Source organism: Rhamphochromis sp. 'chilingali' (assembly GCF_963969265.1).
Source record: "Rhamphochromis sp. 'chilingali' genome assembly, chromosome: 3".
Taxonomy (NCBI): Eukaryota; Metazoa; Chordata; class Actinopteri; order Cichliformes; family Cichlidae; genus Rhamphochromis; species Rhamphochromis sp. 'chilingali'.
In genome coordinates, this window is record NC_137931.1 from 14,503,698 (window position 1) to 14,517,341 (window position 13,644).

The 13,644-nt window shown below is 43.7% G+C and overlaps 1 protein-coding gene across 2 annotated transcripts in view; it reads left to right on the forward strand.

Annotated features, from left to right (window-relative positions):
- The window catches only part of LOC308394209 (vang-like protein 1), a 70,861-nt gene that overhangs the window by 19,760 nt on the left and 37,457 nt on the right, over positions 1 to 13,644 (forward strand). For both annotated transcript variants that reach the window (XM_080878433.1, XM_080878434.1), the window contains exon 2: positions 10,417 to 10,695. In XM_080878433.1, coding sequence (XP_080734559.1) covers positions 10,625 to 10,695 — 71 coding nt within the window. In that variant the 5' untranslated portion in view covers positions 10,417 to 10,624. The remainder of the gene's footprint in view (positions 1 to 10,416; positions 10,696 to 13,644) is intronic.

A 13,644-nucleotide genomic window follows, 5' to 3' on the forward strand; every position in this document is an offset into this window, starting at 1 on the left:
CCGAGCGCGCTCCTTCGACATTTTCGCCGACCAATCAAAGGGTTGCCGATCAATGTTTCTACTATCGATGCGTAGCCCCTGTTGGGCCACCCAGTGATCTCACATTACTTCATCCAGCTATACTAATCGTCAACAACAGGTGTGTTCGGGGAACCGGAATAGCGAGCTCAGAGTTAGCGCGATGATTTGGTCTTGGATGTTTCATTTGATCTTGGATGTAGTAAGCGACGTACGAAGCACAGGGCCCAGGGCGATATGGCCAAAAATATTTATCACGATATATATTTGAAAATTTGCGATAACGATATAACCGACGATATAATTGATGCGAGACAAAATACAACTCCACAACATTACTAGCGCAAAAAGACAACCTTCCATTTATTTTCACTTAAACAAGAAGCTGGTTTTTATGTACATTAAAGCTTTATAAAAATGTAACAGTGCAAATGCAAATTCCTTGCTGAAAGTTTAACCAAAAGGCATTTCCAGTAGAAATGGGCTGACACATCCTGAGCATAACCATGTATAATATCCACTGAAGTTAAAAAGAGGTGCTTTGCAACATTAAACTGCAGTGTGCAGTACGTATTTTTCGGACCATAAGGTGCACAGGATTATAAGGCACATTAAGCGAAACAAAGCAGTCAGATAAATCAAACTTTATTAAACTCATTCTTCTTGCTTCCTCCACTTCTGTACCATTGATTCATTAATGTTGAATTCTCTGGCAGCTGCTCTATTCCCATGTTGTTGCAGTATATTAATGACTAACCTCGTATTGTGGATGGATTATCTCAGTTGTTCTCCTGACTGAAGTTTGGTCCGTTTACAGCATCCTGCCATGCGATTGCATTTGTCTCTACCCATGAAGAACCTTCACGTTAACTTTTATAAGTGGAAAAGTGTTAGTGTTCGTCCTCCAGCTTCACTGTTTATGTTATGCTAACATAGCTGTGTCGCTAGCGATCACGTAGCACATCATTATATACCAGCTAGCCCAACTTCAGTAACCCTACAAACGTCACTGCTGTTTAGTTTCCTGTCTTCATTTATGTTGGAAGTGATAGCAGAGCTGTACGTTTGATTTTTTTCAGAAATCTCTCAGTCAGAACATGCAATATCATGCTTAGGTAACTAGCGAAACTAGCGAGCTAACTTCCGCTAGCTTCCTGCTAACTTCTAACTCCGTTAAATGTAATAACTTTTGTTTTCATGGATGCCTGGAAGTTAAACTTTATAGTTACACCTGGTAAAGCAGCAATGCTGATCGTTTTATTAAAGATGAAAGAATTTAGACAGTTTTTAACTCTAAGTGATGCTGCAGTGTTGTTTGACCTGAAGCATATGGAGTTTAGGACCCAGATTACTCCCAGATTTAAGAGCATCTTAGTCCGACAAATACGACAATAACGACGGCCCGCTTGCATGTTCTGCAAAAAAATGTGCTTTGTTGTGTATCTGACGGACAAACACCAAACCAGTTCCACATCACGGAAGTTGCACCATTTTTACAAACCAATTCTGGTTCATCTGTTTCACTCAACAATCGGCCATGTGCGTATGAAAACAAAGGCACTGCGCATGCGCGTTTTACTCCCATTCTATCGCGATATTTCATTTTCCTATCGTTGCCTAACATTATACCGGTATTACCGTGAACGGTATAATATGGCCCAGCCCTATAAGCTATATATTTGTTCTCCACTCCACAGAGTTTATAGCTGTTTAATGTCAGGTGTAGGCAGACAGGCTCAGTGTGCAGAGTCAGGCAGAAATTAGATTTAGTCTGAGCTACCTGTGTATTTCATCTCCCTCGGAGTAGTGTGTGTGTGTGTGTGTGTGTGTGTGTCCTGCTGCTTTATTATGTGAATGTATTTACAAGCACGCCTCAAGCTGTGACTCACATCTTACTACAGAACTGTGACTTCCATCAAATATGAATTCTGCAAACATTAATCTCCTGCTAAAACCAGACAAAGACCCTGTATATCTCTCAAGCTATCGTCCAATATCCCCTATAAATGTAGGCCTTAAAATAATCTGCAAAGCTCTCTCAAAGAGACTGGAGAAAATAACCCCCCTCTTAATTCATCCTGACCAAACTGGTTTCATAAAAGGTAGGCACTCATCAACAAATACACGTAGATCACTTAATTTGATAGACTACTCATACAGTAAAAACCTTGAAACTACAATATTTTCTTTAGATGCAGAAAAAGCATTTGACAGAGTTAACTGGAAATTTCTATTTGCAACTTTACACAAATTTGGTTTTGGATCCTCTTTCATTAACTGGTTAAAAATATTATACAATTCCCCAACAGCTTGTGTCAAAACAAATGACCAAACATCCTCCAGCTTCTGTCTCCTGAGGGGCACCAGGCAGGGATGCCCACTCTCCCCTTCACTGTTTGCAATTTTTATTGAACCACTAGCAGCAGCAATTAGACAGAATTCAGTAATTACGGGCATAAAATGCAAGAACGTGAAACATAAAATCAGCCTTTATGCGGATGATGTGTTACTTTTCTCCAAAACTCACAAACCAATATCTCTGGGGTGATTGAATTGATAAACTCTTTTGCAAGAATATCAGATTACTCAATTAACTGGTCAAAATCTACAGTCCTTCCGATTAATTGCTCCTTCCATAATTTTTCTTCTACACCACTGCAATTGGAAAAATATTTGGGTATTAATGTTTCTCCCAAGCTTGCAGATCTAACTAAATTAAACCATATCCCACTTTTAAAGAAGGTAGAAGCCGATCTGGCTAGGTGGAAATGTCTACCCATATCAATTTTTATAGCGGTTGCCGCTATAAAAATGATGGTCTTACCAAAAATAAATTATTTATTCTCAAAGATCCCAACTAAACCGCCACAAGATTGGTTCAGATCTCTAGCTTCATACATGTCCAAATTCCTTTGGAAAGATAAACCCCCACGTATAAGCTTAAAAACACTACAAAATAGGGCTGCTCAATTAATCGAATTTTAATCACGATTACGATCTGGGCTTTCAACGATCATTAAAAATGACTGAGCCGATTATTAGCCCCTCCCTCATGCTTTACTCTCGCGCTGCTCCGTGTGGCAAATCGAGCGCACCTCTCTGCATTTTGAACACGCGTCACAACAATTAAGAGGACCCGAGGGATTCTTGGAAAGCTAAGCAGAAGTTATTTGGAGAGGAGAGTGACTGCTGTTGGTTGAAAAGAGGTAAAAAAAAAAAAAACTTCAGTAGTGTGGAAACATTATGGATTCGCGGAGTCAGACGTGGATCAAGTAGACACAGTGTGTAAACTTTGCTACGGTGTCGTAGCTGCACCACAGAGCAACACTGCAAAGTTCACTAAACATAGATGTTTACATTTTTAATTTATTTCTTATATTGCAAACATTTGCACTGTTATCAGTATTTGCACACTGTTTTATATTATTTTTTAAAGTCATTATTCAATACATTGTTATTGTTAACCCTTTAAAGCCGGTCAGAGCAGCACGCTCCGTTTTGTGTAACTATTTTTAAATCCCTGTAGAACCTGAACCATGTAAGCTAGCGCAATAATTTTTTTGCATATGAAACTTAAATCTTATGCCATCAGCTTGTCCTAAGTCACGGTTTCCTTCCACATATAGCTTTGCAAAAATTGCATAAAAAGCGTTTGCAGGAACAAAAACATAATACTCCAGAAACACGCTTTGCCGATCCGATCAGCTGTTCATAACACTTCCCACATTGAAACAGACGTCACCGCTAACTATCGCATGTCCGCCATTTCCTGCCCGAAACCGGAAGTGACGTCATTTTCGCAGAAAATGTAGTTTTTTACTTGTAGGCCTTAAAAGCCTGTACTGGTGTTTTTATAAGTCATGTTTGACTTTTCTGAATAGTTGCTGGGATGCTTAGAACTCGAATTGCACTGCTGGAAATAGTTTATTTTGATGCACCTGCTGCTTTCTTTGCAAATTTGCATCATAGGATTGTTTTTCGTTTTTCCTGCAGTATATAAAAATTGCTGTATATCCAAAATAAAACTATGAAGACACTCAAACTAAATTTCCTGTTGTTGTAAACTATTTTTTGCAACTTTTTTTGTATTTAAAGTTTTGAGGGATAAACCTCTTAAATTTCTCCAATTAGAAATATATGTAAAAAAAAACAAAAACGATTTTCAATTCTTTTGTAGTTTATTGCACTTTTTTGCAATTAATGTAGTTACTATGGACTTAATACATACATATTATGAAAATATGGGCTATAACAGTTGTATTGATGTATAGCAACTTGAAATGCTCCCACAAATGGCACTACAACATGTAAAAACATAATATAAGCTCTGGCAGACTTGGTTCTATGGTAGGTCTTAAAGGGTTAAATAAATATCGTCAAATAATCGAGATCTCAATTTCAGTGAAAATAATCGTGATTATCATTTTTGCCATAATTGAGCAGCCCTACTACAAAATACCAAGGATAAAGGAGGATTAGAACTACCTAACTTTCAGCACTACTTCTTAGCCAACAGGCTTCAGTTTATCTCAGGATGGCTAAAACATACCTTCTTAGATGAACCTTGGCTAGATGTAGAACAAGCACTTTGCAATAATCTAGCGATTTCAGATCTACCATTTATCAGCTCAAACATCCAACGACATGAATGCTTCAAAAGCGTCAACATCAGCTCTTCTCTGACAGCATGGTGGGAGTTTCTAAAATTGATGGAGCCTTCATTAATCCCATGCAAACGTACACCTATCTGGAAAACCCTGACATATTACAAAACAATAATATGATAAACTTTTCAGATTGGAGTAGTAAAGGAATCAAATATTTAGAACATATATCAGAAGGAACAGAATTTATTTCATTTGACAGACTAGTTACACAATATGGGTTCAACAAGAAAAGATTTTTAGAATATCAACAAATTAAATCCATAGTAAAAAATAAATTTAAACCAGGTCAAGTTTAACTACAAACACCACCAAGTGTGGTTCAATTTCTTAATCTTAAAACCCCCAAATTACTTTCCAAAATATACAGAATGCTTTCTAAAACAGATGAATCAATATCACTTCCTATTGCAAAATGGGAAGCGGATTTATCAGTTAACTTAGACCAAAACTTCTGGTCTCAGATTTGCTTAAAAACCTTTCATCTAATTAGAAATCCCAGTCTTCAATTAATTCGATACAAAATACTACATAGAGTGCACTGTACAGGTCATCGGATGTTCAAGATGGGCTTTACGTCTACCAACAACTGCTCACACTGCCAAACCAACTCACCGGACAATTATATCCACACTCTTTGGTTCTGTCCACCAGTTCAGACGTTTTGGCGCGAGATATGTGAAGACTTATCGAAGTGTCTGAAATGTAACATTCCAACTTCCCCCTTAGTGTGTTTGTTGGGCAGCTTAGATAATGTCACTACAGAAAAGAATATCGCCCATATGGTTTTCACTGCCCTATGCATAGCCAAGAAAACAGTCCTCATGAACTGGAAAAATAAAACTAATCTTAATTCTAACCAATATAGAAATCTATTATCTATTAGATTACATTAGTCTTGATACAGCCTCTGCCACCACATCAGATCAATTGCTCTGGGCTCCTTTGATCAGCTCCATCACCTAGTGGGGGTGGGGGGTCATAGTTTAGTCCCACCTTCGCTGTTGTGATTGGTTGGGGGTAGAGATAAGCTTAGGGCATCGGGGGGTTCCCCAGGAACATCTTCCTTGGAGGGCTCAACCCGGGGTAGCGGTCATGGCCTATTAAGGGCTCTGTTGGCTCTTAGGTGACGGTTTCCTCGTGGCTGCGTGCAGCGGGGCTAGGGGAGGGTCTGTGCTGACGGACGTGGGTTACTGACCTGGTAGCCTGGCTGCCCTTCGGTGGGCCCGGACGGGCGTGAGGTTCTGGGGGCGCTCCGTCTCTGGGCTGGGGCTCTGGCTGGGCCTCGGGGGCTTGGGTCCTGGTTGGTGTGTTGTGGGTGGGTGTATGGGGGCCCAGTCCTGGCGCAGGGTGCTGCCGGTGCATCGAGCCACCTGGGGGGCTCTTCAACTGGTGGGGGAGGTTATTACATCTTGCAGGAGCTCTCCTCTCTTCAGGAACTCACTCTGCAGGAGGGGGAGATATAGGAGAAGTGGAGGAAGATCTCAGCCTGGGCGTCTATTGTCTTGTATAGTCTGGAAGATGAGTGGATGACGGGGTGGGTGCAGTTTTCTCTGAGGTGGGGTTGGGTAGGCTGTCCCGGGCTCTGTGGGGCCGGGCGGCGCTGCTGTACTGGGCCCCAGTCCAGATGGGCCTGGGCCCCCTTTCCCTGGCAGGTTGCAGAGTATGGGGGTGCCTACTGGGGTCAGCAGGTGAGCTGGCCCCAGGGAGGGGTCACCTGCCCCTCCCTTCCTTCCCTCCCCATCTCCAGCTGCCTCCCTCTTCCTGCTCCACCACAATCACCCACACATGCAGGGCCTTGGGGTAAAGATGTATCACCAGAGTGCAGGGGAGGCATCCCCCCCTTCTGTCCCCTTCTGGCTTCTTGTGCCTCAATTTTATCTCACAACTTAGACATTCACATTACTCACGCTCTCATAACACATACATATAGGATCTTGGGGGTGGGCACGCTACACGCAATCCAAAAGACCATCAGGGTGTACAACCTCACCCCTGGCGTCGTTGCCCACCTCTCAAACCCTCCTGGGTTTTAAAGGCACCTTAGAACACACATGCATCAACACCATATATGAGTGGGCGGAGGGAGGTTTGGAGTCTTCACACACCCCCGTTCTCTGCGGCCTGTTGGAGCGGGGGTCTGGAATGTGGGGCCTCCCTGCTGCTGCGGAATCGGAGCGGTCTGCTTCTCCCCACCCCAGGGAAAAGGGTAGCACCACCTGGGTCTGGGTGCAGTTTACCCCTCCAGGGGCAAGGGTACCTAGACCCGGGGCTTGGAGTACGCTTGGGGAGTGTGATTGTGTGTACAGTGTCTCTCTATGTCTGTCTCCATGTTGGGTGAGTGTTGAGTAATTGCATATGAGAGATGAGGGTGGGAATGGATGTTTGTATCTGTGTGTGCCTGTTTGTCTGTGTCCATATGTCAGGTCGGGTATCAGATGCCACCTCTCTGGGGACATCCCAGGTCCTCCAAGGTATGGAGGCCTATCTCCCCCACCACTTCCCCTACCAGTGGCAGACGCCCTCAGACATCGGTGCGTTGGTGGTTCTTTGTGTCCGGGGATGGGCGTCTAGGTACACACCGGCTCACCCCTTGGTGGCTGCTTATCGGGGCCTGGAGCCTGGGGCTTGCTCGGGCCACTTCGGGGGTGGGGTGCCCTTGGCCTCTCGGCCTGGGGCTCGGTCACTCTGGCACAGCTGGCTGCCGACAGAGCTCACGGGCACGTCACTGCAAGCCCCTCTAGCTTCTGCTCGGCGGCTGCTGAGTGACCCCTCATCTGGGACTCTCCTCAGCTCTTTCCGGGATAGTGGCGCGGCTGCCCCTCTGTTGGTCTTCCTTGGTCTCTTGTGTTCTGAGGGCCTCTGGATGTCTGGAGTTTTGATCTCCTCCATACTTGCTTCATGCCCTGGTGGACGGGGCTGTAGCTCCCCAAACCCTCTAGCAGATCATTACATGAAGGAACCTTTTAAAAACAAGCGCGTTCATGCTCACAGTTGTACACACGGGTGCTCACACACACAAACTACACCCTTTTTGGCTCCTACCTCAAAGCACACTGTGCGCTGTCGATCTTATGTGCTGCACAATAATGTTTAATATTTAGTATTTACAGTTATATTCCCATATATTATCGTGATGTTGTTTATTCTATTGCTCTCGTTTTCTTCTGCTTGTTTTCTTTTTTCATTCTCAACAGGTGAAATTACAAAAGTATTTACTGTTATCTATTGTTAGCTAGTTTATTGTGATGGTGTTGTTTTTATTATGTTGCTCTTTGTTGTTTGTTTTCCCTTCTGGTTTTTTATCTCCGTACAGGTGATCCAGGTGTTTTGTTTTTCTTCCTTTTTTCTTCCCCCCTTTTTCACCATCTCTTCTCCCCTCTATTTTTCTTTCTCTCCCTCTCTTTCTTTCATTCTTTCTCACTGTCCTATCCCCCAGTCATGTCTGTCCCGTCTTTAAAAAACGAAAATAAAATAAATACATAATTATAATAAAGGTCAATCAAATGGACCAATAAGGCAAGGCCATGATGATCCACTTGATAAAGTAAATCCACTTGGCATCTTTCTTGGCCTTCAGACAACAATTCTGATGGCTAAAGATCCAAACGGGACAGGCAAAAAAAAAAAAAAAGAACTGTGCTTTTAATCTGACTCTGAGCCAAATGTATCTCACTCTCCACACCTGTGAATACAAACTCTAACCATTCCAATAAAAGGCGTCTTATATTCCCCGTAATGAATCCTTCAAACCTTCTACCTGCTCCGGTATATGATTTTAATCTATTGTTTTTTGTTGTCATTTTGCTTTTTTAAAGTGCTGGAGCATTTTTAGAGCTATGTGATCTTCTTGAGGAAGATTACCCAGTGAAATTCTGAGAATTATAATTGATGCAATCACTGTTTTGTTGAGGGCTTTGGATAAAGGCATCAATATACCTGAACAATGTTTGTATATACATCCACCCATCCATCCATCCATCCATCCATCCATCCATCCATCTTCTACCACTAATCCAGGTTACAGTGTCAGCAGAGACCTTACTGCCCTCTCCCTGACCACCTCATCCAGCTCGGGACACTTGGGCCAAGCAATATCACCTCTCCAGCAGGTCCTGGATCTGACTTGGGGCCTTTTCCCTGTAGGACATGATTGGAATACCTCACAAAGAAGGCATCCAGGAGGCTTGCTAGTCATATATCCAAACTTTCTCAGCTGGCTCCTTTTAATGTAGGGGAGTAGCAGCTTTACTCTGAGACCCTTGTGGCTAGCAGAACTTCTCGTCCTTTCTCTAAGGGAGAGCCTTAGAGATAGCCCAGGCACCCGTTGGAGGAAACTCATGTCTGCTGCATGTATCCATGGTCTCATTCTTTTGGTCACTAAACAAAGCTCATGATGGATGTACTTCGACTGCTTTGCTTTCACATTCACGATTACCATTACAGACCAATACAGTGTCTGCATCCTGCATCACTGCAGAAGCAGAACCAGCCCATCTGTTAATCTCTACTGGACCCTTTTCCAGATGAGACACTTTTCAGTTTCAGTTTCACAGTTTCAAAAAAAAAATTCCATTGCTATTGTTTGACCATTTTCTTTTTTTTATATTATATCAGGATAATCCCCATTACCACAACACAACCCATTACCACCCTACAACCTTTCCCATGCATTCCTACTAGTTAAAGCCACACTTGTTGACTTCTTCATTAGGTATGCCTGTGCAATCTAGTTCAAGCAGGATAAATTATAATTGTACTTTATATTTATTATTAAATCCACACTGAGGGCACTTGGTTGAGCTGGTGAGGCATATACTATAAGGCTGCAAGGGCCTGAGTTCACTTCCTAATAGTCTAATCCTGGGTTGACACAATTGTAACAGGAGCCGAATTTGTGTTTGTAGCATCCAGCTATTGAAGCAGAGGAAATACCAGGACAAAGGGGGTCTTGCATATGAATCCAGGATCCATATATGAGACTCCAAATCTCAGAGTTCTCAGTGACCTCGACCTCAAGGTGGTCAGGTTTTCTTGTAAATGAGGTAACTCATTAAGCAAGTCCTGTAGGAGTTAACTTAAAAGGCTAAGGGGTAGCACTGGAGGCCACCAGTATTTTTGACAGTTTTTCTCAAGCCAGGATTTTACAGATATCTACAGACATGTAGGTGAAACTGCTGTTTGTGTGAATTTCCTGTGCTATCACAGCTCTTTGAGACTCACTTCCAAACTGGCAACACCTCATTCTCATTTTGACGTCTCCTTCGAAAATAAGCCTTATCTCTATGGCACTCTTTCTGTATTCATCACGGAGCTTGTCAGTGCCGGGCATAAATTGTTTACTGTGTGTCACAGACTTAAGGCTGCTTCAGAACAACAGTCGCCAGTCTAATGGGAATAGGAGCAAATTGCTGTTTCGGGATAGCGGCGTTTCTTTTATCTGGAATGCTCAGTTGAAGTGTAACCTCTTGGGAACTGCCTTTTATGGGAAGTGTTGTCACTGTGCAGGTTTGGAGCTAGGAGGCAGTGATTGTCATGCAGCTGCAGATAAACGTCGGCACGCTGAGCATTTATGCACTAGAGGAAAATAGATGTGGCGAAAAAGCTTGTGACTTGAATGCTTGATTTGGGTTTTTGTCTCTATCGCCAATAGATGTGGACAGGTTTTCCAGAGACTTAACATTTTGAATTTAAATTTTCCTGTCTCCCCCTGTCCCCTCCTTCCACTCTGCAGGTTAATGTTTCCTTACCGGGCGCCCCCAGGGTCGCTTTCAAGCCTGACTGCTGACAGCTGACACCTCTGTCATCCTCCTGAGCGATCTAATCGATCACCTCTAGCTCGACAAGACAGCACACCAGGTTCTGCTTCGTTCTGCTGGCGGTTGAGTAGAGCAGGCTCTGTGTTGCCCTGAGCCCAGCTATCTCAGCAGGACTGCATCACCATGGATACAGAGTCCACCTACTCGGGATATTCCTACTACTCGGGGCGCTCCCGGGGATCCCACAGACATGGGTAAGTCCTGCCAGTTGGTTATTACGGTTTTTCCTGACTCTGGTTTACGTGAAGTGTTGGTGTGGGCTGCAGGATTTCCCTCAGTAAAACATGCCTGAGCTGGTGCCTATTATGTGAAGTTGAAGTGATAGTGGATGTGATACGATTACTACTGGTTGGTTAGTAGATATAGATGTAGTAGATGTTAACAGCAAAATCAGTTTTTAGGAGATGGATAGAAGAAGCAAGGATTTTTACAGATGTCTTGGAGAGGACGGTATTACTACTTTGTCCCTGTTGGAGCCTCTGGCGGCTCAGTAAATCAGTGGATCTGTTGTACTTTCCTTTTGTGATTTTCTTTCTGACTCTGAGCATTTGTTTTCCTGTCCTGTTCTGTGTCTTTGTCCACCTCCGTAGTGTCACCTTTTGTGTATCTGTGTCTGTCCCTCTGGCCAAACATGTGTGGAGCCCACAGCTCCTGGAGGCGCATTAGTCTGTCAGCAGCCAAATGACTGTGGTTGACAGGCCTCAGGAAGGCAGCAGGAGACAGGTGCTGAAGAGGCCTGACTGACTGGCTCAGCGGATACATTGAGACTCAGAGAGGAGATGAGAGTAGAGAACTGGAGAACAGGATCCTGTTCCATAACAGCCCCTCCCAGGTCAATGACAGTCCCCTCCAGCTTGTTTGCCATATATCTTTTGGAGTACTTGTGCCTGCCTTTCCCACTCTAGCTGCCACCTGTTGCTGTTTAAGGGATTTGTCATGCTGTCTGCAACTTTCTGCCTCTGTCCTCTTCACACTGCACCCCCCTCAGCCCTGCCCTCCTTATCTCTTTCCTTTCATTCTCCTCATCATTAAACATTTTGCTCCCATGTGGCCAATCGTGATATGAAGGCAGCAGCTGCCCCCGCTCTCTGTGATCACCCTTCTTCCCTTTTCTCCTCCCATTTTTTAAATGTAGTCAATGCTGCTCTTTGAGGATGAGAAAGCGCAGGGATATCACTCGCTCCCTGGTCGTCTGCATTCCCCAGGGCACCAATGTGTCCTTGTAGCTCAAAGTTAAACTGAGCAAAAGTGCTCTCACTTAGCATGGAATCAAAGACAGTGGGGAGAGGTCAGTGCTTAGGAAAGTGGTGGAGACCTGTGTTCTCCTATTTCTTTTGCTGCACTCTTTCAAGTGAGTGACAGCAAATTGGAAAGAGACATATGGGCATCCCTGCCAGGCGCCATTCCGCTCCCTGCTCCTCCGGTCCTACCGTGACTGTGCCAAAGCCACCGGCTGGCCTCTAATTTAATGTAGAAAAAACTAAATTGTTGCCTTTGAAACCCCTTGCTGTTCTCGCGGGAAGGTAATCTTTTTACACCAAGGGGTGCCATGCGTGAAGCTGCTTCGGATCGCTGTCGTCTAATTACCCTGATGCCAGGAACAGATGCAAGCATGTGGGAGTGGGCTCACTACTTGTGTGCATACAACCATAGAAATAACAGATAAGAACAATATCCTTATATATGGGTACATGTGTGTAATTTGCTAGGACATGATAGAAGAATGGGATTTGCTTAGAGTCTGAGTAACAGAAGTTGCAGGATTTTTGGAGTTTTTTCCCCCCTCATTGGTAAATGGTAAATGGCCTGTATTTGTATAGCTAGTCCCGCCTAGGGACCCCAAAGCGCTTTACACACCCAGTCATCCACCCATTCATACACTGGTGGAAGCAAGCTACAGTTGTAGCCACAGCTGCCCTGGGACAGACTGACAGAAGCAAGGCTGCCATATCGCGCCATCTGCCCTTCTGGCCAACACCAGTAGGCGGCAGGTGAAGTGTCTTGCCCAAGGACACAACGACCGAGACTGTCTGAGCCGGGGCTCGAACCGGCAACCTTCCGATTACAAGGCGAATTCCCAACTCTTGAGCCATGATCGCCCTCATTGCTGGCTTTTTACCCCTTCCTGTTGCAAGACATCTTCTATTGGTGTTGTCAACAATACATTCCCCTGTCCCTCCAATAATTGCAGCAGCAGATCTGTCTGCAGATCTGCTGTTGCCATGTTTTTGGCACAAAAACATGCTGAAGACACCAATTTCTTACTTGCTTTTAGTTAATTAGTGTATTTCTGTATTTAGAGCATGACATTAGCAGTGAAACAACCAAATTATGCACATGCACAGGTTTAGCTATCCAAAGCTTTGCTTTGCTTCTCTCTCCCCAACCGGTTGCAGCAGATGGCCCCGCCTCTCCCTGAGCCTGGTTCTGCCCGCGATTTCTTCCTGTTAAAAGGGAGTTTTTCCTTCCCACTGTTGCCAAAGTGCTTGTTTGTTGGGGTTTGCTCTGTATTATTGTTGGGACTTTACCTTGCAATGTAACTTGTGATTTGGGGCTATATAAATAAAACTAAACTGAGATGAATTGAACGTGTTTGTAGATTGCAGTACTTGAATCACCATTTTTCCAACAGGTGCAATCCATAATAATTGCTACTCAAAATAGGCTGCTTCTAAGTAAATCCTAACAATTTGTGTTTTTACCTGCAAATATAATAATTGCAGCTGCCCTAAAGAGCTTCTCCTCTCATACTTTCAGAGCGTGGAGTTTTGATGCAGAGCTAATTTAACTTTCTTCAGTTTTGCTCTCAGAACTTCTCCAGAGCTAGGCTCCTTCACTTATTCAATTTTAAGCATTTAAATGACTATAGACTTGCAAATCACATATTAGCAGCTGTTCATGTGTAAAATTGGTTCTTTTGATTGGTTCTTTTGCTGTAACTCCAATTACAGAGCAGCACCCAGTATTCACACAGGACAGAGTCACTTCAACTAATATTAAGTCATAGTTTTAATACCATTCAAAGGTTCCTGCATGATATTATTCTTAAAGCAGAGCGGTTTACTTTTTGTTTCAACTGGAAGGTTAAGATTGGATCAGAGAAACACAAAGACTTATCTCACTTAGTGCCCATTCAGATCAGG